Raw genomic sequence first — 27,289 nt, 5'->3', positions numbered from 1 at the left:
TGAATCACTCTTCTGAATCGATTCTTTTCAATGAACATCTAAAGTATTGATTGATTCAGACGGTCTGTATCATTGTGACAGCTGTGTCGCACATTTCGCTCTTTTGGCACCAGTGGTTTTCAACTATTTTTATTTGAGGGCCAGATTCCAAAAGTATAAATAGGTTGTGGGACAGTATGTTTTTTTTTCTGTTATTTATTGCGTTTTGTTACTTTTATACTGTTTTTGTTACTGTTACTATAGGCCATATATTAAAATGCACACGCATATTGCATCCAGTTTTTGAGTCTTTTTGTGATATTAAATTAAAAGGGATATTGTCTTTTTAGTTGTATTTTTATTCCTTAATGCGTTGCTTTACCCCAAAATCCTCCAGTACATCCAAAATGTGGGTGCATTATTTTTCAAGAAGATAGGCTGTATATGAAGATTTGGTTGACTTAATTAAAGTTAAATCAATAAAAGTAAAAAACGCAAATACATTCAACACAAAAGTAATCCCCCTGTGACGCTAAATTCGCGTCTTATAAAGAGGGTCAATTGATCGGTGTTATAAGGGTTAGCCGACTTTCAAGGGCACAAAACGCGTTTTAGAACGCGACCTATCACTTGCGCAAACCGATTACCTGTGGCTGTGCAACGCATTGCTGATTTTAACGTTGTACTGTCACCCGTTCCGTATACGGGACACCTAAGTTTGCGTCCATGTTGTGCATGTAATTTCTAATCGAATCATGACAGACTATATATCATTGGAAAGGTCTAATTTATAAGACTCCAGAATAAAGATTTCTTTGGTGTTTTTTATATAATAATTTATGAAGGGAGAGTAATTGATTCTTTTTTATAAAGAGTGTGCTTTAGCTTTTCTGTTATCCTTATGTATTTTTTAATAAAAAGCCTCTGTTTTTTGTGAAGGTAATATAAAGAAATTTTAGCTGTGTCATATATGTTGTTGTTCGTAGTGCAACGTGAACGTGGAAAATTCATTGGAGGGAAAATCTGGAGGTTTAAAGAGGTTCTTACTGAATTGCTTTGAAGAAACTAAGAACAAACAAAAACAACAAATGTTAACATACAGTAGCCTACATGAAAATTCTGTAAAATGAATGTTGTGTAGGTAAAATAATCTGCATTGGTGTCAATGTGTCGAGAAATGTTTCATATTAAAGTTGATATTGATGGAAAAACACTAACCCTCTATCTTTCTCTCAACAGGTAGTGGTCTAGCTTTTATTGAAACTAACTTTGTATTAGCACCTGTTGTATTATTGCTCCTGTATGACATATCGCTTATTGCTCCCTCAACTCTTTGTAAGTCTCTTTGAATAAAAGAGCTAAACGAATAAATGTAAATGATATTGAAATTTTCAGACTTTTGATTGCAAACTTCAGAATCTCAGTTTGTGATATGGTTGTGATCTCTTATAAAACTGTCACTGGGACGTTGACATTTCTGGATCATTTTCTCAGCAGAAATATCTGAGACACAGGACACTTAGGGGAAAAGGTTTCACTTGCTCCTTATTTAATCTCACCGATGATTAAGAGAAATAATTGAGATATGAAAGAGGTCTCACGTGTGATTATTTTTTTCTTATGGCTTGTCGTAAGCTTATTTTTCCTTTAAGTAGGTTCTATCTTTTCTTTATGCAACTTTGGAGCATTTTGCTCAACTCATTAATGAGCCAAAGCAATAAACGTCATGGGTGAAGGGTGGCTCACTTGATCTAAATGAAACTCTCTGCTTTTGTGCAAATACACAATATGCATCCATTAGGCTATTACATTACAGGGCTTGGTTGTAAATCAATATGAAGTCATTGGCAGGCTGACGTACCTTTGGTGGGGTTCAAAATCCTTTATATAGAGAAGATGCAAGAATACATTTTAGTCTGTATGTAGTCAGGAGTAGAGATGGGTGAAAGACTCTCTACTGTGATATTTCTTGTATTCTTTATTATCCTCAAGCCTGTGGCCAAGCAGCCACCGGGGGTCATTCCTGCCCAGAGCACCAGCAGTCTTTCCAGAGCTCCTGCTATGAATTTGTGGGTCTTCAGCGTAGTTTTCTCAGCGCTCAAGCTTGGTGCGAGTGGGGCGGCGGGCATCTGGCCTTCATTCGGAATGATGAGACCCAGCAGTTTCTGCAGAAACACATGCAACCAGAGCAGAACTGGTGGATAGGACTTGCACCCTCCTTTGACAACATCACTTTGGATACGAAGGGTTTGTATATTGTGTGGGAAAATGAGTTTATAGGTAGAGCTTGAATAATACTGTACTGAGGGGCAACAGTGTACTGAGGTGTAGTTTTTTATTTATGTATTTGAAGTTGACATTTTTAAAAAGACTTCTGGCAGATTCTTGGGTTTTTAATCAAGTATTAAAATTAATTATATTTATTTTTCACTGTAATTTTTTATTTTGTTAAGTTTGATTGTATCATGAATAAGTTTGCCATAAATGGCCTTTAGTGCTGATGTGGCATTAAGAACAAATAAATACATTTATTTGCAGTTATAACACAAAATTCCCTATTTTATAATACTTTATAATACTATGAATGTGCAGTTTATTTAAAAAAATATTTTTCCACAAACGCAATTGAAAAGCAAAATTTACCACCATAACAGCATAATTTGCTTTTTATATTTTGAGATAACTCACACAGCTTTGTCTTCAGGTGGCATAAACTGGCTGGATGGTTCTGATGTGATTTACTCAAACTGGATCAGTAAGCCAGTCCTGGAAACTGGTTGTGGTTACATCAGCACAGATTCTAATTCTCACTGGAAGATGACAAGTGACTGTGACAAGGAATTCTACTTCATGTGTGAGTTTGGTAAGTTTTGTATATTTTTGTATTCTGTCAATTAAAAAAAATAGTACAGTAACTCTTTCTTGTCATGTGCGGTTTCGAAATGACAGCAAATTGTTGTAGTATTTTAATTGATTTTGATGACCAAAAAAAGTTTTGATATGGCAGCACTTAAATTTACCAGAAGGAATCATAACCCTTAACAATGGATCTTGATTAAAAGTGTTGATTTCCCATCGGTATGTTGTTTGTACTGTATTTTGTCAGTTTATAAAAAATATAAAAAATATTTATGTTGTGATTAGGAATGCACAGATACCAGTTTCAGAACCCGTGAAAAGGCACGATACCAAAGACCGATACCTCATGTGACAGAACTGACTGAAATTTGTTGTGAATTTTTTTTTCATAATGTGTTTATGGTGGAGTTGTTTATATGCAGCTATTCTATTTAAATAGTGTCACTATGTTGAGAAAAGGTTCAGGCATCGGTATCGCTGAGTGCCAGAAAAAAACATATCAGTACTTGTACTCGGTCTTTAAAAAATGGTATTGGTGCATCCCTAGTTGTGACATGTATATTTACTTATTTAAACAAAAAAAGATTTCATATACAAAAATCCATATTTAGATTTGAATGGTTTTCACTCTTTACAGGAAACGGTTTAACTACATCTTTTTTTGAGATCTCGGCTACATTCATAAGAAATACATCAAAATAGTTCGACTTTTATTTAAATGTTTTGAAATGTGCTTAAACTTCAACCAAAAGTCACAATAATTGTCATCACTTATTCACCCTTGTGTCGTTCCAAATCCTCTTATGTCCAAATTCGCTGTGACACAACACACAAGGGTGAATAAATGATGAAAGAATTTTCACTTTTCAGCAGACAACCTCTTTTGAATGATGTATATAAGTATCATATAAAAGCATGTTTAATCGTCATCCATTTTGATATTTTGATACATTCCTAGAATTGGGACGTTCCCTGTCGTGTGTGAATCACAGCACCTTCCTGAAGTGTGACTCTGATCAGGTGATAGAGATTCAGAGAAGTTTCTTTGGCAGGAGGACACCACACTACTGCAGGAACGACATCTCCACCTCTCTCACATCATCACAGGACCAGTGCAGCTGGGACAGTGTGCTGGATCTAGTTTCAGGTACTGGACAAAACACTAACAATAAAAAAACAACGCTAGTGCTGTCATGGTAAATTGGAAATGTACTTTGAAATACCCTTATGTACCATGGAACTGAATATAATAAATTGTGAGGTAATTTGATCTTTGACCTCTAGACCTGTTAAGAGAATGTTGCTTTTAAATTCAGTTCAAGCTGTTGTTGAACTTACTGTGAATGCAAAACAAACTGAATATGAATGGAGCATGTAAACAGAGCTTAATTATTTTCCGTTCACATCACGGCAGAGGTTTAATGTTACAACAACTGCATAGTGTGAAAACAAAGGACTCTTGATAGAAAGACCTGTGTATTTCAATACTAATGGACCTGTTGAAGTCTCATTGTTAGGTAAATAAATTTGGAACATACGAATTTGACCTTTTTGGTAGATGATTGTATTTACATACTGCTGTAATGTATTTTGCTATTGTCATAGTGGCTTAGTGCTCTCAGGGTCTCAATGGTGTTGTATTGACTTGCTGTATTATTGCATAGTAATGATGGTTTGTTGCCCTCCAAGAGCGCTGCAATGGACAACAGGTTTGCCTGGCTATGACCGATGCATCCTCTTTTGGAGAACCGTGTCCCACGCTGGGAAGTTACTTAGTGGTGGAATACAACTGCAAATACAGTACGAGATTTTTTTATTATTTATTACAGTATACAGAAATATGCCTAATGTTAACATCATGTTTTTTTTTTTATAGCTGAGTAATAGGCTCATTCTCACAAAACCACTGAAACATCTTGGCAGTAATGATTTTAGTTATAAAGCATATAATTCGGTTACCCAAATTATATGTATTTTATCGCTTTTTCTGCTGAAATTCTCATTTCCGTAACATGTTGTGTGAGTGCATATGTAATTTAAACAGAGTCAAATGAAAACATTCTGAAAAAAACAATTGGAATGTTCCAGGTGTTCTCAAACGACAAAAATATGACACAAAAATCACAAACAGATAATTCATGAATAATAAAAATGCAGAAATCGTGGGAAAAAAGTTTCCATGACTGATATTCTCATCCTCATCGACATTTTTTTGCACATTTTTCCACATTTTTGATTAAAATATTAATCATTAATGTCGTATTGTGTATGGTTAAAAAAACTTGCTTAGGCATCATGGCTTCTCTCTATTTAGCAAAACTTGTTATCTGATAAACAGTTCTGAATGGTTACGATAATGATAATTTGAAATGCTTTTTTTTATTTAAATTTTTTATTTAACTGTAAGCAAAAGTTTTGAAATGAATGCTTTTAAACATTTCATACATTGTTTTTAATGAATAAAAAGGACATTTGTTGATATGCTTTTTTAAAGCACCTGTTAGGGTAGAGGAAAGGAGGAAGGAAGGGGGTGAGTGTGGTAACATACATTTTTTTGTTGATCGTAGAATCATCAACTACCTTGATTTGAAATGGTCTTCCAATAACTCAAGAAGTCTTTTTGTTTTATGAATCAAAAATAAATCTCAATATTCAATGGGAACAGATGACTGACGCGTCACAAGTTATTCCACACTCAACTCCTGCAGCTTCGGAAAGGCTTTTAGGATGCTACAATCATGTTTGACATCTTGAAACCAAGATTTCGTGAAAATCACCCATGTATTTATCGCTTGACTCAAAGTTTTACTTGAAAGTCAGCACAAGTGGGCACAGTTCAGACATCTTTTTAATAAAATTAATCTTTTTCATACAGAAGCCTCCAGTATCATTGACAGAAGATCTGCAGATGATAGTGGAAAAGGCGCTTTTGACGACAGGAGAAATGTATTTCACTTTTAAATAGTTTTTTGTATTCTGTTCTCAAAGTTTTGATTAATTGAATTATTTTTGTTTAAAAAGTTTAAATTGCAGAGTCCTGATAACCTTCTCTTGCTTTTTATAATTTATTAATGCTTTTATAAGATAAGATAGCACTGTATCTTTCACATGCTGCTACACAATAATTTTACAGCGTTGTTTCCTGTTAATCTAAGTATATTTCTTCATTTAATTACTCACCAACTGATTTTTGTTCTTTCAGTTCTATATTAATTTCAATAATTGTTCATGTGAAAAAGATTTCTATGTCTTTGAAACAGGATGTGCACATTAGGCAGAAACGGATTCTGGTGAATTAAAAATTAAGCGTTGTTCCAATACAATGGTGACTTCAACAGGGACTTCGATTGTATCAGGTGTTACAATCACGTAAGACATGTTTTAATAATCATGAAAATTTCATGTTGTGTTATATTTGCATAGGTCTTCAGTTGCAAAAAGTGATGCATGCTATCAAAGATCGTATTTTTACCTTCATTCTTTTTTATAGATGTCTAAATTGTGATACAGCGTCTGTTGCTGAGAAAGTCAAATTGTCGATAGGCAACAAAGACTGTAAAAAAGTTTACTGGTATTTGGAAGACAAATTAGACGTAAGCAAATTCAATGGCTCTATTTCATAGAAAAACATTTGATTTATTTTTCTGTAGTATTTTCAGTACCATACAGAATACAGATCTTTTTTAACTTGTACATTTTTCTGTTTTAGTCAGATGCTCTGAACGGCTGCCTCGGGACAGGCTTAAAGACAATGAATCTATTTAAAAAAGATAAAAACACTGTGGACATAAAAACTAGCAAGCTCAGAGTTGTTCAGGGGGACTACTTGGTGGAGGTCGTCTGTGCGTTCATTTGACATTTTAAATTATGTAAGGATGCATGACTAAAGCAGATTTAACATTTATTTATGCATGGTTTAGGCAAAGAACAGGATGGAACATTAGTATTTGGGTCAACCACCATTCTAGCGTACCTGCTAAATCGCCCGAGCAACCCTTTACTGTCCATTATCTCGGACCTGTTGATTGAAATGAAAGACACAGATCAAGTAACAGAGGTAAGAATACAGACACATAAAATCACCGAGACACAGTTTACATCAAGCAAGTTCATCATGCGTCAGTGGTTTCAAATGCTTGTAATGAATAATTGTGCCGATGCCACGTTACTTGTTACATTGTTTATTCACCACATATATTTCCCTTTCCACAGCTGCGAGAACAACTTCTTTCAAACATTTGTGTTGCTTTAACCAATAGCAGCTTAATTGAGCAAGACCGAGACGTGCTGATGGTCGCTAATGCTATGAAGAATCTTGTTGAGCTGGAAACGGAAGTGAACTCCGGTGCTCAGGTAGTATAGAGACCACACACCTCTTCATATGTGCGCTCAAATTCTATAGCTGCATAATGGCCGATGTCACTTTTGTTGCAGGTTGAGGGTGGTTGCATAGTAGAAAGTATCTCTTATTCCCTTGCTTCCATCGATCTGAGCACGGCTAACATGAGCGAGTTAGGAGACGCAGCCCAACTCATCGTAGAGTCCGCCAGCCACATTCTCCAGGCCTTTGATTCAAAAAAAGAAGTATTGTAGCCTTCTTTTATCCTAGTAACATACTCCCCACTCAAGAAATGTTCCCTGATGAGCTTTATTTTCTTTGCAGAAGAACATCGCCAGTTATTTCGTCAATGGTCTAGATGCTGTGCAGAGTTTCATGTTAGCAAATAAAACACCAGACATGGAGCCGGCGATCATCACCGCCCCTCATATTAGTATTTATGCCAACAGGTAATACAATCCATTGTGAGGATTGGTGAGAATAAAGTGAGTAAAGGTTTTACAACAATTTGTGTTTCAATCTCGGTTAGATTATCTCCACAGCACATCAAACAGGCTTTTACCATCCCGGATGTCAACGTAACTTCAGCCACTTTCTCACTACCAAATCTGAGCAGTAATGCTCTCGCGAACATAATACAGCCAGTGGATGTGAGAGTAAGTCTATAGTTATTGCGATGCAATACAGTTAACTATATTTTTATGCATGATATGTTCTTATTAGGAGTCCTTTATATTCCTATGTCCATTTCTTATTATAGATGACAAATTTTCTTATCGACCCATGGCGTGATGGTCTGACCCTTAATAGTCATGTGAGTGGTTTTTCCCTGACTACACCGGACGGCCAATCTCTTCCAGTGGAAGATCTTCCTCTGGAGATTGAGGTCAGGGGCTTCAGCAAGAGCAATGTTGACAGGAACCTTTGTGTATAAAAATGAATACATTCAAATAATAAAAAATAAACATTTTGTATACTTAAAATGTTTGAATGTTAACAATGTTCGATTGTATATACTTAGTCGAATATTTCTGTACAGTTGTTTATTTAAACGTGTTTTAGCTTGACGTCAGAGCTGTAGCGCAATTGCATTAGACGAGTGCTGATGGGTAAGAGTATGAACAGGATCATGTCCCCAGCCCATGACGCCCCCTATTCTCCATTGCTTTCTATAGCCTACTTTCTATACTTATGTTTATAAGGAAAGTGAATATACAGTATATGATATAAACTTCCTGTAGCTCAGTGGTTAGAGCATGGCGCTAGCAAAGCCAAGGTCACAGGTTCATTCCCGGGGATTGCTCATATGCAAATACAAATGTGTACTATTATGCAACGTTAGTCACTTTGGATAAAAGCGTCTGCCAAATGTGACCCTGGACAACAAAACCAGTCTTAAGTAGCACGGGAACATTTATAGTAGTTGCCAAAAATACATTCTAAATTTCGAAAAATTGACAAAAAATGCTTTATATTGTAAATATAAAGACAAGAAAATGGTTGACTGGTTCTACTACTAAATTCTGAGTATCTTCTAGCTAATACAGTTTTTAGATTTAAAGTTTATTATTTAATATCATATATTTAATTACTTAATGCATTTCCAACAGATTTTGATACCACGACCACAAGCGGACTTGAACAGCACCGTTCTGGACCTGAGCAGCTACAGCACCATGGCCATCAACATAACATCTCAAAACACTACTCTGGTTTTAAAGTTAGAACCCTCGGAAGAATTGCCGCTGGTCTTACTGCTGGGCTACCAGGACTATCCTTCTGATAGTAACTATGTAGCCAAAGTGACATTTCCTCTAGAAGCGAATTCGCTAGGTAAATCATGCTCTAATGTTGAAACGATTAACTTGTGTACAATTGAAACAGTGATTTAAAACGTTGTACTTGAATATTTTTGTATAGTGGAAAGGTACACATGGATATTGAAGCCCAGTGAGTTGGCTGGAGACGAGGGGCTTTACTATCTTCTAGTACGGCCTATCGTTGGTCCGGGTGTGAAATCTGTGAATGCCTCCCTGACGATAACATCCATTACCGCCCAGTGCATTTTCTGGAAGCAGCATAAGTCTGAATGGAATGACTCCAACTGTAGGGTGAGAGCTGTTATTTTCTAAATTAAATGCAGTTAACTTAAAACTTAAACACGACAAAAGACAATAGAATCAAATGTATTATTTCAGCTAGTGTTTTATGCATGAGCTTTTATGTACACTCTGTCTACTGTATATTATTTTCCTGTTTCTGAAAAAATTATTATGTTTGAATTCTCTGTTTTAGGTTGGCCCCAACACAACCGCATCTGTTACTCAGTGCCTGTGTAACCATCTGACCTTTTTTGGGAGCAGTTTCTTTGTGATGCCAAATACGGTAGATCCGTCGAAGTCCGCTGAGCTGTTTTCCAACTTTGCACAGAACCCAGTGGTAGTGTGCTTCATAGGGGCAATCTTTTTGGCTTACATCCTGGCCGCGATATGGGCCCGCAGGAAGGACCTACAGGACAAAGTCAAGGTAACGTACAGTAGCTGAATCTTTAGGCTTTTGCAGTTTAAAGGTCCAGTGTATGAAATTTAGTGCCATCTAGCGGTGAGGTTGCGAATTGCAACCAATTGCTCATTCCAACCCTCGCTTTGGAAGCACTATGTGGTTGACACAGTTTTTTTGTCACGTTTTCACTTCATTGCTGAAGGAGATAACGTATTTACGAAATGTGCTCTGTAGAGCAGTTTGTCTGTTTAGGCCTACTGTAGAAACAACATGGCAAAAAATATATTTTTCTACTGAGAAACATAAGTTGTGAAACTTTCCATGAAAGGTCAAAGTTACTGTGCTGGAAGACAACGATCCTTTTGCGGAATACCGTTACTTGTTGAAGATCAGCACTGGACATCGCATTGGAGCTTCTCCTTCATCACGGGTTAGCATGGGCATGTTTTCACTGAAATCCTGTCCCCCTTACAGTTATAGTTATGTTTTTTGCTGAGGCTTTCGATCCAAAGCAATTTATAGTGCATTTAGCCTATACATTTTATATGTGAATCAGGTTGTAGTGATGATACAAGGTACAGAGGGAGTGTGTGAGCCTCATCACCTGACCGACCCCGAGAAGACCGTGTTTGAAAGAGGAGCAGTGGATTTGTTTCTACTGACCACACCGTACTCGCTGGGAGAACTGCAGAGCATCAGCCTGTGGCATGACAACTCGGGAGATCATCCTGCTTGGTAAATTGATGTTAAAGTTCACCCTCAAGTCAGAAGTTAGCCATATTCATTTTTAGGTGAAGATGTGTTTAAAAACAGTTTTCTCATACCCATTAGGTATGTTAACTCAGTGATGGTTCAGGACATGGAGACTGGGGAGAAACGGCACTTCCTGTGCAGTGCATGGCTGGCGGCCGATATAGACGAGTGTACTATTGAAAGAACATTTCCTGTAGCAACAGATGCGGACCTGAAGGGCTTTACGTGAGCTCACTATCTTTAAGCAATTCAGCAGTTTAAAGAGAACGTCTGAAACATTAAATTACCTCTTTTTCCGCAGCAATTTATTCTTCATGAAGACAACAACAGATTTCTGTGACGGTCACATCTGGTACTCGGTGGTCAGTCGGCCCCCCAGCAGTAATTTTACTCGAGTGCAACGCGTCTCCTGCTGTTTCTCCGTGCTGCTTTGCACCATGTTGACCAGTATCATGTTCTATGGGATTCCCACAGACCCTTCAGATCAGAGCATGGACATGGGTATGATTTATATTAGTGACTCATATTGAGTGGTGCAGGTATGACGTATTTTAACGGGCCAACCCGGGAGTTAGCGCCGCACTGGTTCCCTCAACCATAAGCCTATGCATTTTTTCCATAGACTTTTGGAAGATCGCAAAAAATAAAATCTGTGATTAACAAAGGTTTATGATGTGTTCAGATTTTGTCTATCAAGACAATCTTTACAAATTGACACAACATTTGTTACTTTTGAAGTCTAAATACAATCACCAGAAGTAAAAAGCTAACACAAGGTTAAAACAGACTACACACAGTATTGTCGCTTGATATTAACGTTACCATCCCCATGCCTAAACTTTATTAACATGTTCCATGGTAAGTAATTACTCGGTGAATGCATGCCCATCCATGTTTTTAGAGATTTGTGCCCATATTGCCTAATTTGTGAGATGTATATGCGAGATGACTTAACGTCCCCGCCAAAGGAAGTAGTCGCTTTGGCAGCTTGTAAGCAGCCGCTGCTTTTAAGACACAATAAGGTTTTAAAAAATTCACGAGTGGGTTATAACTGGTGTGTTTCGTGTTATAGATTATAACGTGAAAATATTTAGAGGTTTTGTTAACCACAGATCTTATTTCAGGCGATTTACCAAAAACCCATAGACTTTGGGTCAATGGAAGCAGAGGTGCTAAAATGCTACCTTGCGTCCAGGTTTGCACAGAAAAATACGTCATCTCTGGGGTACTCTATTATAGTGTGTTTGGTTGGAACTTATGTAGACTCCATCATTTCAGAAATATCGTTTTGTTTTTCTGTGATCTTTTGATACCAAAGGTCAAATTGAGCTTACCTGGAGTCAGGTGATGATTGGCATCCAGAGTTCCATCATCGTGTTTCCCGTCAACTTGCTGATCGTGGGCATATTCAGGCAATCGCGCCCTCGGGAAAAGAAAACAAAACAAAAGGAGAAAAAGAAGTCCAAGTCTCAAAAAGCTGAAAAAGAAAAAGCATTCTCCTCAGATTTAGACAAAAACAATATCACAGCAGAGTTCCTCATCAAAGTAAGTACTTGTATAAATGTAAGCAGTATTGAGAAGAATACCAGAAAACAATGTTACCATGATACGTACCCATTTATGTTCATTAGGACATCCAGAGAATCATTTACCTGTTTGCAAATGCCATGAGATGCTCTGTGCCAAAATTAGAGAAAAACCTGGAAAAAGCAGACATTAACATGTTGCTGTCAGAGCTGCATGAACTCATCGAACAACAGCACTCGACACACGCAAACGACCCCTCATCTGTATACTGGATTTACACCCATCATCTCCTCAAACAGCTTCAGAACATGGAGGGTGAAGTGAGGCTCCTGGGTCCTTCTGGCTTTTCAAGGCCAGGCTCGTACAGCCAGGTTTTACTGCAGGTCCAGAACATTAAGAGAGTGTTGGAAGGTCACATTTACGCCGGATCGTTTGATCAGCATTCCCACATCTCAAGTACAACCAAAGACAAAAAGAAGTCCTGCTGGAATGGTTTCCCCTGGTGGTTCGTGTACGTGGGTTGGCTTCTCGTGGCAGGCACCAGTGTGGTGTCTGGATACTTCACCATGTTGTACGGGTTGAAATATGGGAAGGATCGTTCAATAAACTGGATCATCTCCATTGCGATGTCCTTCACCGAGAGCCTCTTCTTTACCCAGCCTGTAAAAGTAAGAGGCATGTAATAAATCTTTGCATTGTTTAGACCCATTTCCTTTCTGGCCGTTTGGTTTTATTGTGTGTGTTTTATTTGACAGGTCATTTGTTTTGCGATATTCTTCGCGTTGGTGGTGAAAAACATTAATTCGGACGATGACCTTGTCGACTCCTTACTTAAGAAAAAAGCCACTCACTCAGGTAATTGGGAATGAAGCATGCGACAGTCCAATAACACACAGTATTTATTAGTTTATGTTATAAAGAAGACATGCGGTATATTTAATCACGCAGAGGGTCCTGATGGATTGCGACTTGCTAAAAGGGACTGCATGCGAAGCTACTATAAGCCACCACCCCTGTCTGACATCGAAAAGATTAAAAGAAACCTGGCTAAACAGCGGAAAGCAAGAGGACTCATTGTGGAGATTCTAGGTGAGATAGCGCAATTTGCTTTTTATGATCTGGTTCTGTGATCAATGGCCCTGATTTTAGCCAATGACAGTGTGAAAAAAAAGCAGCATTCGTTCAATTTGTATTTCCTCTGCAGTGTTTTTAGGGTTCCTGTGGATGCTGCTTGTGGTGGCATACGGCCAGCGAGATTCAAATGCCTATTATCTAACTCAGCACATCCGGCAAAGCTTTGAACAAGATGTTTCAGAAAGTATGAACTACAATGATGTGTTTAACTGGGCAAACCATATCATTCTCAAAAACCTGTTTGGAGAGTATCCAGGTACTTTTTTTATTGGTTTTAAATAAAATAAATAGAAAGTGCTTCAATTATGAAATTAAATGTAATACTTCGGACAAGTGTTTACTTGAGTAAATATTACATTATATTAATTCATGAAAGTCAGGCAAAAGCAACTGAACAAAGGATACTTTTTTTTAATACACATTGAACTGCCACTAGGGCATGTTGTCACACTCTACGGGGTAAGTTGTCACAATGAAACTTGCGATTAAACAGTCTATCGCAGGCTTTACAGCTTAATTGAACAGTAAAATAATTATGGAACAAAACAATTTACGAAATCACAAAAATATAAAGGAAAAACATTATAGGTAACAAATTGCCGTTTGGCCTTCCGAAACCTTAGATCTCTCTTAGAGAGAAAATGGAAAAAACACTGTAGTTTAAAATGATTAAATACTGGTTTGTCAAAGTTGACAAGCATTTTTGAAACTTTTTATTGGTAAGATATTTGCAGAACCCAGTGACCAGGGAGAATAATAAAGATTTTTGGCAAAAAAACGAATAATCATGAAAAATGGAGATACAAGGTTACAGAAGAACATCAGAAAAATATTACAATAAAGTAGTTATTTGAACGTCCGTCCATTCATTTTCCCAACCTGCTGAAAACCGTTGTATAAATGTATAATATTTTAAACAAATAATATGTGAAACATTGAAACATTGACCTGACATGAAAAATCTCACAAGCTGTTGGTTTTGAACTAGACAAAACCACTTTTACTTGTAACTGAACTTTTGACCAAAAGCATTATAGTTACTGTAATATAGCCTTTGTGATGATTTTCCACAATAACAATGCCCCAGATTTTCCAATCACATATTCCTTAAATTTTATACTACCTACATTATCTAGTGTTTGTACATTCGAGGTACAAGAAGGAAAGGAAACCATCTTATATCTCAAGAGCTGTAGTTTCAAGCTATTAAGCTACATGGCCACATTATTGAACGATGTGTGTAATAATGTTTTTTATTTGTATTTCCAAGGCTTCATAACCGATGGAAACTCAAAATGTGTGGGAAGCGCACGTCTCCGTCAGGTTAGGGTGAAAAGGGACTCCTGTAAGATTGCTAAACCTATGCGTGACTCTGTTCCTGACTGTAACGCCCCATACTCTTGGGATGATGAGGACATGGGTTCCTACGATCCGGACTGGCAAGAGCCTAACTCTGCAAATGGCTCTGTAGACACAGTCTGGAGCTACCAGAGCCAGTCAGAGCTCAGAGGATATCCCGTCTGGGGTGATATAGCGCTGTATAGGGGAGGCGGATATGTAGTGGACCTTGGTGCTGATAAGGAAAATGCTAGTAGGTGAGCAATACTGCGTGATGTATTATCTTACCAGAAAGGTTTGCCAAAAAATTTGCCTCTATATAAAACTGGACACTGATGTGATATTACACATATTTTTAAGATTAGTACAAAATTGCTTGCAAAAATGTAAATAAACAAATTTACCTTAATACAGTACATGGCTGGTTTTAAAACAGGAGTCAATTGAGAAAATTATGTAGTTATCCATTGATGGTGGTGTGGGTAAAAAAGGTACACAACACCTTCAAGGGCCTCAAGTCATATTTAAAATGTTTTATATTTGTCTGATATTTTATTTATGCTATCCTATAAGCATTATTGTCGCCAACCAACAGAAAGCTACAGTATCTATTTGACTCCACCTGGCTGGATATGTTCACTAGAGCAATTTTTGTGGAGTTTACGGTCTACAATGCCAACGTCAACCTCTTCTGCCTCGTCACACTAATGCTGGAGAGAACTGCAGTGGGTGAGAAAAAATGAACAAGCATTCAAACAAACCCTGTTTGTGTTGTTTCTAAAGTTAACTCACAACACTTCTCTTACAGGAGCGTTTCAGTATCGTAGCGTCATCCAGAGCGTGCGTGTCTATCAGTCCACGGGTGGCTTTCAGTCTTTTCTCATTGCCTCTCAAGTCTTTTATTTCCTCTTCGTCTGCTACTATATGTTTGTGCAGGTCAGCGCTCTGATAGTATATTTTCTACTTTTAAATTGTATACGTGCTGTAAGCATTCTTATGTACACTGTATACATTTTCGGTTAAACAGGGCAAGCTAATGAAGAAGCAGAAATGGGCGTATTTCAAAAACAAGTGGAACCTTTTAGATCTGTTCATCATCATCTTGAGCTGGACTACTTTGTCTGCCATCATCAAGAGGACAGTGCTGGGAGACAGAGACATCACATATTACCAGAATAACAAAGATCAGTGAGTAAATCTTTTCTAAATCAGGAAGATTTCTAGAGATAATGAACCCAAAATGGTTGGTTGACAATCCTCATTCCGGAGCTGAGAATCCACGACTGGGGCTGTCAAGCTCCAAAATGGCCAAAAACACCATTGGGAAATCGTGCAGGGGTCATCTGGACCACTTTCATGGAGCTTGAAGCCCTTTGTCCTACACTTTCTCTGCACAACATGATGCTCAGATTGTTATGAATTTTCAAGTTTGGGTGAACTGGTCCTTTAAATACTGATATGAACTGAGCAAGATAAAATTTAGTTCTTCTCCTCCAGGTTCCCCAGTTTCCAAGACACAGCCCTAGCGGATGCTACACTGGGATACCTCTTGGCTTTCCTAGTGTTGCTGGCCAGTGTGAAACTGTGGCATCTGTTGAGACTGAATCCTAAACTGCACCTCATCACCGCCTCACTTCAGCGGGCATGGAAAGATATCTCCAGCTTCATCACGGTCATCGGCATTGTGTTCGTGGCTTACTCTCTTGCTGTAAGGGGCAATAGCATATTTTGTTGTTTTTTATTTTTTAAATAACCAACTTATTAAAATGGTTTTCATTTTTGCAGTGCAATTTAATTTTTGGCTGGAAGCTGTACTCGTATAGATCTTTCCTAGATGCTTTCAAGACCATCTTCAATTTGCAGTTTGGCTTGTTTAATTATGATGAGGTATGTAACACATTGAAATGATGCTTGTCAAAACTGGGAAAACAAGGCTGAGAAGGTTTTGTTTAACTACGCCTGTCGTTGGTTTATCTACAGGTGCTGGATTCTAATCCTGTGCTCGGCGCCCTCATCATTACCTCATGCGTCATCTTCCTCACATTCGTCATATTGACCCTCTTCGTCTCCGTCATTCTTGAGGCATTCAGTGAAGAGCAGGAGAATCACCAGGTATTACATTTCTGATAGACTAGCTTTAAAGAGATAGCTAACATTCGTAGTGTGTTGATAAAGAATCTATATCATTTGAGGATGTAATGATTCACCGTGAGCCAGTTGAAAATCGATTGTAATATGTGACAATTTAAGACAGTTGAGATGTGTAAAGTTGTTGATGTTTATAATAACAAAAGTTTGTTTTCTGACACTCAAAGCCTTCTGAGGAACAGGAGTATGTCGACCTGATAATAACGAAGTTCCTTGGTCTCTTTGGGATCAAATGCAAGAAGAAAAAAGCAGACGACACAGAATGTCTTCTTACAGATGACACTCATTAGCCCTGATCATTACAAGACTTCTGTGACATTCATTTTGGAAAACACCACATATTAACTTAATTCCTCCACATCTTTGAATGTATACATAAAGAGCACAGAAGACTCTGTTTTCACTCAACTATAAAGCTTTCAAGGTTTAGTTAAATGAAACCTGATCCTTTTCTGTTCATTAAACTGACTTGCATTCCAACACATAAAATAAAGCTTAAATGCAAATGTACTATTTTATTATATAACAGATTATGTTCTGAAATGCTTACATTGAAAAAAAAAACTACCTTACAAGCATTTTAATGAAAACTACAATAAACATGTTTTGCAAATGAATAAACTGTACTCTGTGAATGTGTACGCTTTGCTTTGAACGTATTGAACAGAATAAAACGTAAGACCCAATGAGCTTGTTTAGGATCGATTTTTATAGTTATACAAAAGGAATCTTACAAGTCTTAATACAATGAAATATCTGCAGTAGAACCACTGGGCACCTGTCTCGATATTTTGATGGGTCAAATAACAGTATTATAACGTAGATGTAAATCAACCTTGTTCATACTGTGTCAATAAAAAAGTAAAGATTAACTAAATTCTTTCGCTCTTTTAATACAGTAAATAAGTCTTTATATCAAAAGACAGACACAATGCCCAGTAAACCTGCAGATTGTTACAAGTGGACAGAAGAAATGCTGAATTTCTCCATTATTCAGCAAAGACTGACTAAGCCAAAGTTCATGCCAGCTCAGTATTATTTCTTTTCCTTTTTGTCGTCTTTCTTGGCTGCAGCATCTCCCTCCTTCTTGTCTTTGTCTTTCTCCTTCTCCTTCTCATCTTTTTTCTCTTTCTTGCTGTCATCTTTCTCCTGTCCCTCCTTCTTTTCTGCATCACGGTTGGCGATTTTGTTATTGATGAGATTATGGAGCGCCACTACAGAGCGGATAAGCGAAGCCAGATAGACCACAAGCATCTGGTCGTTGGTCTTGAGGTAAAAGGCCTTGATAAACTCCTGCAGGTTGACATCAGGCAGGAGATTGAACACGTCCTGCAGTTGATAAATGATCTGGTGATTGATCGGCAGCTTGCCTGTTGTGACTTTCTCCAGATAGCTCTTGATGTCCAACAGCTTGGAGTTCAGGCCCTTCAGCCCATGCACCTGATTGGTGATACGTTGCGACAAAGTGCCGACTGTTGTGTCCTTGATATCCCTGCATGAGACAGTTGTGTGATCAACTTTGGAAGATTGCTTATATTGATATATATTGATATTTTGCGACATCTAGACTGAACCACATCAGCAAGAGCGTAGAAGATTCTTACCGCAACAAATGTTCCACACCAACTTCCTCAGCCTCCTCTGCTCCGATCTCACTAGTCACATGTTCAAATGTCTTCGATGTGGGCGTTCCATCCTACAACAGAGAATAAACAGCTGGCATGAGATATTACAGTGAAAATAAGTATATCTTTATGATAAAATATAGTACTTACATCGTGCACTTCCTCCACTGAGATGTAAGCTTCCGTTGGCAAGCCCAAATCTTTGGGTTTAACATCAATAATGACTAAAACCTTTGAGAAGTAAATAAGCTTTGTATAAGAATATTATAATGCAAACAACAGTACAACGCAACAAGATTCATTGTCTTGATGTAAAACAAGGTGAACTGTGAATAGAATATATGTCAAATTAAAAACATGACATACCGAATTAGAGCAGTACTGTTTCATGAGCTCATTTATAGCAATGTCATTCTTGTGAAGCTTTGGGCCTGTGTGGTACCAACCAACTATTCGCTCCCTAGCTGGAATTGACAGAAATAAAATCATGACTCCATTAGAATTAATAAATGATGTCATGTTCTATAAAAGCAGATTCAACACTGCATAACAATTCAATAAAATGTAATGCTTGTTCACAAGCAATCTTACCGTTTACTTTCTTGAACATGCCATACATGTGCTCCAGGTAGTCATGGTCGAGGAACCACACTGAATCATCCTTGTCATCCTCATCAAAAGGCACTATTACACAATTCAAGAATTATTTACAGAGTACAGAATATTATGAAATGAATGTATTTTTGCACCAAGAGTTGCAAACATACCAGCAAAGCTGTTGGACACATCAAGAACTTTCTTATGCCATGAGCCCAACAGAACACCGACAACTCGCTTCTGGCTGCCAACTTTGCCAATCCTAAGAAACAAAGGTAGATTGCATACATTGAGACAACTTCACACGATCTTGATTATCTGCTCTTTTCTTACATATGGCTCTGTAGACCACACTATGTGTTCTTTGGTGGTCATTCATAATGAAAGAAAATGACCGTTCAATCAACATACATTTACACAGCCCAATGAATTTATATAATAAGCTTGCGAGTAGGGATATACAGTATATGTGCAACAGCTGTGCTCATTTTATTACGTGCTAATTCAATAAACATTTATTTAATTAACATTAATAAACGTTATATTAGGGTAGATTCGATTACTTTTACACGATTCGTCTCCATTTCATAATTAAACAAAACTATGTAAGACAGAAATAATGATTTAATATGCTGTGTTTTACCGTTGCAGTCATATTATATATTTCCACTGGATTTTAAAATCCCTATTTTCATTGTCGGATACTTGTTAACTCAATGACCACATTATGCTACACAGTTATATATCTGTCATTCTCTAACACACCTTAACGTTATTAAAACAAAGCGCTATTTTATATCATAAACCAAATAATTTAATGAAAGATACATTTATGAAATATTGTTTTTGTGGAGTTTAATTGAGAATTTGATGTCTTCAGATACCTATTAGCTTGTAGCGGCTAGTTTCATTGACACATAATGACAGTGAGTTAACATTTTTTCTAAAGCACATTCACAACACTCAAATTCACCTGTTGAAATGATCCACAACACTCAGCAGCACCAACGGATGAACGACGACTGTTTCTACCGCTAAATCCGGCATTTTCGATCTATAAATATAAGTAATTGTTCAAAAACAAATGGTTTTCTGTTTCCTAGCACGCCAGTTTGATACTGCACTGGCTGTTCCGCTTCTAGCTCGTGTGTATATCTGAAGCAGCGCTTTAGCAAAGAGTGCACACAAGCGCCATCTGACGTCGCGTAGGACATGCAGTCTTCATCATTTTCTTATTATTGGAAAATATAAATAATTGTGAACAGAGACTGGTATCTTATACCCTTTCCTATTTTTCTTTTATTTACGCTGAAAGAAACGTGTCGACGAATGGATTGAATGAAATACAGGAACATTTGTTTTAAATATAGTTAATGATATATAAATATATATAAACTGTATTGTTATATATTTATATACACACACACACACACACACATGATATATATATATACACACACGCACACATATATATATATATATATATATATGTGTGTGTGTATATGTATATATATATATATATATATATATATATATATATATATATATATATATATATAGTTATGTATAAAACTATCCATTTATTGTAACTACTTTTTATCTTTATTGATCATTTTAATTTCATTTTCAAAATATGATTTTATCATTATGTTATATATTACCCCCCAAAGGGCAGCTCTTGTATGGTCCTATACACTGAGGGTTTTTCATAGGTCTGGATGTCAGTGATTTGTGACAAAGATATCTAGGAGATAATTTGGATAGCTGACACATGTAAAATGTTGTATTAAGTATTTACAACAATTTCTGTTTACCAAAACAATGGATATTATTGTAAATGATCCTTTACATTTCATTTCTCAAATGGTTTCTTTGTCTCTACGACGAGCTAGATTCAATAACTTCCCCATCTAATGTGACAACATGCTACCACATATATTCAAAAACTTGATGTTTTAGGAATCAACAATAACTTATTGTCGTATAACAAAATAAAAGAGTAGACACTACCCTTGTAAAATAGCCTAATTGTTTTAACGGGGTTTCTAGGATAAATAGTCCGCCTTGATGGCAGAGTTTAATATTTGCACTAGCTCCGCCCACTAATATGTGATTGGAATAGAAGAACGACGCCATTTCAAACCTGACTCCAGTGGCGTTGGGACCTCTTGACGTGGGCGCCATCTTGTGGTCCTAGCGCAGACTCTCCATATAACAAAGCCCGAGGACTTAAGATCAGAGGCCACAGTTTTGTAATTCTTTCACTCAATGTTAATAAACCACACACACGAGTTTCCAATCTGTGGACTCAGTTTTGTAAATATTACCCTAACGTTTTGAAATCCTTACCACAAATACATACACTGTGCTCACGCTTTCACATCCATTCCCCAGTTTCGCAATCTACGCCCTCATTTTTACCTTGGAATTTTCAGATGTCGTATATTACTATTATAGACATTAATTACAGAAATGAGAATTTACAGAAACTGGATTAAATAAACGTTTATAATTATGTTTATAATTAATAATGTCAATATTAAGTAAAGAAACAATTATGTATTTTTATAAATGCCCTGTTTATTAATTAAAACCATTTGTCAATGGTATGGGCATTTCGCCATATTTTCATGAAATTTCATAATCAATAAATAATAACTTTCAGATGTGTGAATACCTATTTATTGTAATATTAGCTATTTATTGTAATTTTTGTTAGGCTTTATCAGCAAACATGTAATTCTCCACGCAACAAGTCCATGTGAAATTAAATATATTGAAAAGTAACCCTTCTACGGTTAGGTTTCATCATCTCAAAACTTGCCATTTTTTATATTGGAATAGAAAACATAAAAAGCACAATTAATTTCCTTTTAAAGCCCGCGCGATTATGGCGAAAGCCTATCATTCTATACTTTTCTTGATATCACTGTTAATATTAGATTTAGCTATGAAGCCTGATAAAATCTTTCATAACTTTCTGTAAACTAAATGATTGCTGTATCTATACATAAATATCCCAAATAAACTGGTCCTGAAATATGTCATTACATGAGGACTCAAAATGAATTTCTTTGTGGGTAGCCTACAGATTTCAAATTAACCGAGGGATCGAATAATAAAACTGTGGCCTAATATTTGCATGGCGTTAGTTCCTCCAACAGGGACCTAAAGGTCTGTACAACGAGGATGTAAACACGAAACCATTTCTTTAAGATTTGCTGTTATCAAGATAGACGCATGTTGCTGTGTAGTCCTACAAATGGAGGTGCGCTGTGTGACGTCACGTGAAACTCATGAATAGCTTGGCATGGTAGACCGGTGTCTTTCTCCACCTCTTGCTGAAAACTCTAACCTTTTTCTATTACCTTACAGATCATAAAGGTATTTGTTTTTAATAAAATTGATTTAAGCCTTAAAATTCGTTTCTATTCATAAAGTTTAGGTTTAGTGTAAGGTTAGGGGTATGTGCAGGGTTTTAATAACTCAATAAGTTTTCATCAATTTAATATTTTTTATAAATATAATGATTTACACTCTGTTATTATTGCATAATGTTTAATGCAAAACAAAACTTAGTAGATATCTGCAACTATTTATAAGTAAATAGCATCCTACTACTACTTAATCCAAAGAAAATACACATACACTGCATATACTTAGTGCAAATAGCCGCTGCCTTGTTTTATATTTGACTTGAACATCCCCATCTGTCCGAGGACAATAGTGAATCTATACTGAAGATGAATCATATGCATCAAGTTGCCAAATGTTGTGTCAAACAGTCCTGTGTTGTTCCTGGACAATAATGGTTCAATCTTTCCCGAAAACATCACACATGATGGTGTGACTCCACATGTAGACACTGAAAACGCATGCACGCGCACGCACACAAACAAACAAACACTCACTCACTCACTCACTCACTCACTCACTCACTCACTCAATTACACACACACACACACACACACACACACACACACACACACACACACACACAATACAAATAAAATAAAACATAACATAAAATCATATTAATAACAATATCAATATTATCAATATGTTAATATGAACTAGTATTATAGTCGTTTTTTCACACAAAAAAATGCTAAATTTCTCACTCTGATGATCCACAACCTCTGTTCTGTGCCGTCAAAGTAATCACGTGACCAGCGTTCGTATGATCACAGTGACGCGGTGAGTGGGCGGGGCTGCATTTGGAACAAACTAAACACAGTCGTGCTTGCTTGCCTGCCGCACACACACACTATTCAAGGAGCGCTTATCGACGCCAGTACTTTATTCATGAAAAAACAGAAGTGACATTTCATACTTTTTCTGCACTTGGCTTTTGTTTGCCTTTTTTTATCATTTTGGGCCAAACGACACGATGGCGGTTTGTTAGGATCTGCGTTTGAAGAGCAAGTGTGTTTTAATTTCTTTGCGGATCGGAGGCTCTGCGATGCCCTCTGATTTCACGTCGCTTTTTAGCGCGGATATCGACCTCGATTCGCCCAAGTCTCTCTACTCCAAAGGTAACTCACTGCACATTTATAATGGGGTCTTAAACTCGTACTTTTTCCAAAACCTAGTAAGCCGTCTTACTAGACAGCATCAATGGGCACTACGGCATACGGAGTCATTTTGGGCATCTATTATAGTAAGTGCGTTCCGAGTCAGGTGAACTCGCTATGATGCTGTCTAGGTAGGCAGCACAATAGGTTTTGAGCCACAGCCCGAGTTCCATCAGAGGAGAAAGTTTTACTTTACATAGTCTATGTGCCTTAATGGTGATGAGAAAAGTTGGTTTGTGGGGTGATGCCAACATTGCATGAGTCTGTTTGCGTTGAGGGGGTGTGAAGTCAACACAGAGTTTGTTGATCCTTGTGGTTTATGTAGATAGGCATTGCATAATGAAATAAAGTTTAATATACATTATTGTATATTTGTTGTAGATCTTTGGTTGTTGAGACTTTGAAAGTCTTTATCGGATACTACAACACCAGAGATGGGTCTCTATGGGCATGTCTAAGTAGAAAAAAGCAGTAGCTCTCTGATATAAACTGCAATAAATCATAAATCCATTAAAAACTTTATTTGTGGTTGTTTGTAACATTGTTCTCATAGTTTGAGAGTCATTATTGGCAGCAGTCTCATGAAAAAGACTCTCTATTCTTTTCTATTGGTGCTTTTTTAATTTCCTGTGCTTTAGACGTTCTTTATAGTGTTGTGTTTGTATTGGACATGCAAACTTTAATTTGCAAAGTGATTTAATAGATGGTCTCTTGTTATTCGATTTTTTTTTCTTCAATGACGGTTGTTACAGTTTTTCTCTGGGGTCTATTGTAGTATACTAAATCAGGGCTTTAGCACTGCCGCCTGCATGGTCACACATGTTACGTAAGACTCAGCCTAATCTCATTTGCGTTTTCTAGGTAAAGAGCTGCTGGCCACCACTTCTGTTGGTATTGTTGGGTTGTTTCACACACAGCTGGATTCAAACATTTACACAATTCCGTGTTTTGCGTTGGTTTTTTTTTATTTCTTCAGCTGCAAATTGACACTCAATTTTATTGATAGAATGTGACTTCATCTGAATATTGTTCAGCAGCTGTCCTGTCTTTGTCAATTACTGAAAGCTGCTTAGAGTAATAACTAAACAGTAAACAACTACTTTCTTTATCCAGTGTTCACTTCCTCTTGACAGATATCTTAGGTGTACTGCAGGTTACAAAGTGTTACAACCTCAAGTTACAGGTTTACAGAAGTTCACGAAGGGATGCTTTTAAATTTGATGGTTGTCACTATTGTGAGACTTTATAAATTGAGGTTTGAAAATTATTTCATTCATGTCTACCAATTCAAGCTTAAGTCATAACTACTTTATTTGGATAGTTGACAACTACAAAAAATCCACAAAAAATATTTCTGATGTTATTAATTACAGGATTCCTATTCTGGTTAAATTGACAGATGATTTGTCATGCTTTTCAATCGCTTGTAATATTTCTTTAATGATTTCATTAAAGCAGCTAAGGCCTTTCACTGTCTCTGTTCAAAATATAAAATTGCAAATGACTCTATTTTCTTTATGTGGGATGAAGTCACATGACCTCAAAATTGCATTGTGAAGCTGTGAGAGCTTAAACTATAACTGCTTATTAAAAGCTTATTGTTGTTAATTGGGGAGCTTTGAACACATTTTTTAACCAAAAACATTACAAATATTTATTTTCTCTATAATTTGATTACAATTTTAATAAAGACATTCAGTTTCATGACTTTCCTGGCCTACAAATTTCCTGAAATCTGCTTTTTGTCTTCACTTGGTTTCAAATCAATGATCTTGGTGTTGCGTGTGCCAGTTTAGCTAAAGAAATTCTTCTTAACTTTTAAACATATGGAGAAAATCTAATATCACTACCTGCAAAAGGCTTAAATGCAGATTTAGCCCTATCTAAAGACCCAGGCCAGGTTTTTAGACACAGGCTTTGTTCGTCACTGCACGTTTACTCTTACAAGATATTCTTGCCGCTCTGACATCTGCAAATGACCTTTTCACATTGTCATTTCCCTTTCTATGTCCCTGCTGCGTAAATCTCTGAGTGGACCGGCTAATGACTTCTCGGGTCATGTGACCGGCTGCTAGGGACGACAGTTGGATGAGACGTAGCTAACCATATGGCCGTGCATTCCCAGAAGGATAGCAACATGCCCCAGAGAAGTGGCTCGTGAATGTATTTTTGGTTAGATGTTGTACGGTATGTGAGCAGTGGGGGCACTGCTTTGAAATCACTTTGTCCTCTGCGATGTGGAATTGATTTCCAGCCAAGATGCCATTCTTTCCATGGAGCCGATCACTATAATCTATAAAGGCAAATCCTGTTATATAGTCCTTTAGATTAGTTCTGTTCGTAGAGTCTATAACATATTCTGCGAATTAGCTCTATCTATAGGCCTATGTTGGGGTAGTTGTTATGGCATGTCAGTCAGTATTGGATACCATACTTCTAAATATACCTAAAATGATTTTAAACAACATTGTTTCATCCTTGTATAAGCATTAAACATTAACTTGATGAACTTTTTATGATTGTTACGTGAAACGTTTCATAGAACAGCATTTATCAACTGCTAACCTTAAAGTAAACTGGAAAACATCATATAAGCTAAGATAAAACATATAAGCAGTAGGGGTGGGCGGAATGACCAAAAATCTATTTCACCGAATGAATAGATTTATTTCACGGTAACGATATATTTCACAGTAACAATCTCCAATTTTAATTCTATATTTTATACCCCATTTTTCTTAGATTGATTTCCTTTATTTATGTATTACAGTTTTTGTTATGGGTGAATTAATTTGCATGTTTTTTTTCATCATGACGCCCAATTTGCAGAGCATTGAGTTAACCATGGCTGTTTATTTACATTTGGCAAAATGCACAGAATACAAAAATTTCTTACGGTTGGTTTTCATGTTAACGGAATATTCCGTCACACCGCCTAGCCTGTCGTCTATAGATAGTATGCAATACTACTTTAAAAGTATTCAAGATCAATATGAGATTGGCAGAAACTACGCATTCTTCCAGACCTTAAAGAAAAACACATTTGCTGTGAAAACAACAAGTTTAAAGTCAGCTTTTGGCTTTAATTTTGCGCTACAAATGATATTATATGTTATCTACAATCTAAATTAATGTTTTATTAGTTCAACGTAGACTTCCTCATTACTCTTTAGGGAAAGGTAAGTGGTTTCATCTCACCAGCAGTTCCTTTTAGAGTTACAATGGGAGGACATTGATTCAAACTTTATTATCAGTTAGTGAGGGTTCAATGTAGAATGAATGCCTAAATGGATTCTGTGGCGGCATTGCATAAATCCCTAAAATGACGATCCCAACATGCATTGCCCCAAGTTTTGAATGCAAAACCCGGAAGCGAGTTTGCATTGCTGCACTTCAAGTCAGTGGGTTTTTCAAATGGGGTTATGGTTAAAAGTGGTTAACAAATCTTCTGATTATTTTCAAGTTTTATTCTATTTAAAACTTTGTGTTTTAAAAATGCCGGTTGCTAACAAGTTGCTAAAAACAACTACATCATTTGGTGGGGACTTTAGACGTCATCACGCATAGGAATCTTGCAACTAATGGAACATAGACACAAATTTCTTTAAACGCGAATGGAAATTTGTTAGCCCAGTAATTTCTTACCGGGGAACACATTTTAAATAAAGTTTGAAAAAGTTGTCGGAGGCTTGATGGTTCACATTGATATCGAGCGATATTAGAGTAGTCTGCTCATCGCCTCATGTTAGCTTTTTAGGCCTGGCAATTGTATTTAGGCTTTAAAAATAGCAAACATGGTGTTAATTTGTAAATATTATCTTGATATAGATTGTCATAAACCTTTGTTAATCACAGAGCTTATTGTTTGCGATCTTCCACAAGTGTGACATAAATACTTCTCTGCACCACACTAT

General features: G+C 36.8%; 3 protein-coding genes across 6 annotated transcripts in view; 2 read left to right on the top strand and 1 right to left on the bottom strand.

Annotated features, from left to right (window-relative positions):
- Positions 1–1,917: 1,917 nt before the first annotated feature.
- Positions 1,918–16,935, top strand: pkd1l2b (polycystic kidney disease 1 like 2b). The gene is made up of 35 exons (XM_056746118.1): positions 1,918–1,921; positions 1,972–2,226; positions 2,684–2,842; positions 3,797–3,985; positions 4,528–4,638; positions 5,714–5,784; positions 6,113–6,207; positions 6,329–6,431; positions 6,548–6,680; positions 6,759–6,895; positions 7,051–7,191; positions 7,273–7,422; positions 7,502–7,626; positions 7,707–7,833; positions 7,938–8,063; positions 8,788–9,010; positions 9,098–9,288; positions 9,473–9,703; positions 10,008–10,109; positions 10,236–10,414; positions 10,511–10,657; positions 10,734–10,933; positions 11,751–11,977; positions 12,064–12,627; positions 12,715–12,814; positions 12,908–13,048; positions 13,164–13,349; positions 14,364–14,688; positions 15,027–15,160; positions 15,240–15,367; positions 15,459–15,619; positions 15,929–16,139; positions 16,217–16,318; positions 16,412–16,543; positions 16,747–16,935. The coding sequence occupies exons 1-35, from the start codon at positions 1,918–1,920 to the stop codon at positions 16,867–16,869; spliced, it is 5,733 nt and encodes a 1,910-aa protein (XP_056602096.1). The 3' UTR covers positions 16,870–16,935.
- Positions 16,936–17,079: 144 nt separating this feature from the next.
- Positions 17,080–19,940, bottom strand: psmd7 (proteasome 26S subunit, non-ATPase 7). The gene is made up of 7 exons (XM_056758056.1): positions 19,775–19,940; positions 18,972–19,063; positions 18,796–18,888; positions 18,571–18,668; positions 18,355–18,435; positions 18,184–18,275; positions 17,080–18,071 (listed from the first exon to the last, which is right to left on the bottom strand). The coding sequence occupies exons 1-7, from the start codon at positions 19,846–19,848 to the stop codon at positions 17,615–17,617; spliced, it is 987 nt and encodes a 328-aa protein (XP_056614034.1). The 5' UTR covers positions 19,849–19,940; the 3' UTR covers positions 17,080–17,614.
- A 3,095-nt stretch (positions 19,941–23,035) lies between these two features.
- The window catches only part of nfat5b (nuclear factor of activated T cells 5b), a 33,716-nt gene continuing 29,462 nt past the window's right edge, over positions 23,036–27,289 (top strand). For all 4 annotated transcript variants that reach the window (XM_056747161.1, XM_056747153.1, XM_056747147.1 and 1 more), the window contains exon 1: positions 23,036–23,336. In XM_056747161.1, coding sequence (XP_056603139.1) covers positions 23,264–23,336 — 73 coding nt within the window. In that variant the 5' untranslated portion in view covers positions 23,036–23,263. The remainder of the gene's footprint in view (positions 23,337–27,289) is intronic.

The sequence above is a fragment of the Triplophysa dalaica genome, chromosome 1 (genome assembly GCF_015846415.1).
Source record: "Triplophysa dalaica isolate WHDGS20190420 chromosome 1, ASM1584641v1, whole genome shotgun sequence".
NCBI lineage: Eukaryota > Metazoa > Chordata > Actinopteri > Cypriniformes > Nemacheilidae > Triplophysa > Triplophysa dalaica.
The sequence above is the reverse complement of the archived record's forward strand: the minus strand, read 5'-3'. Positions and strand labels throughout refer to the sequence as shown.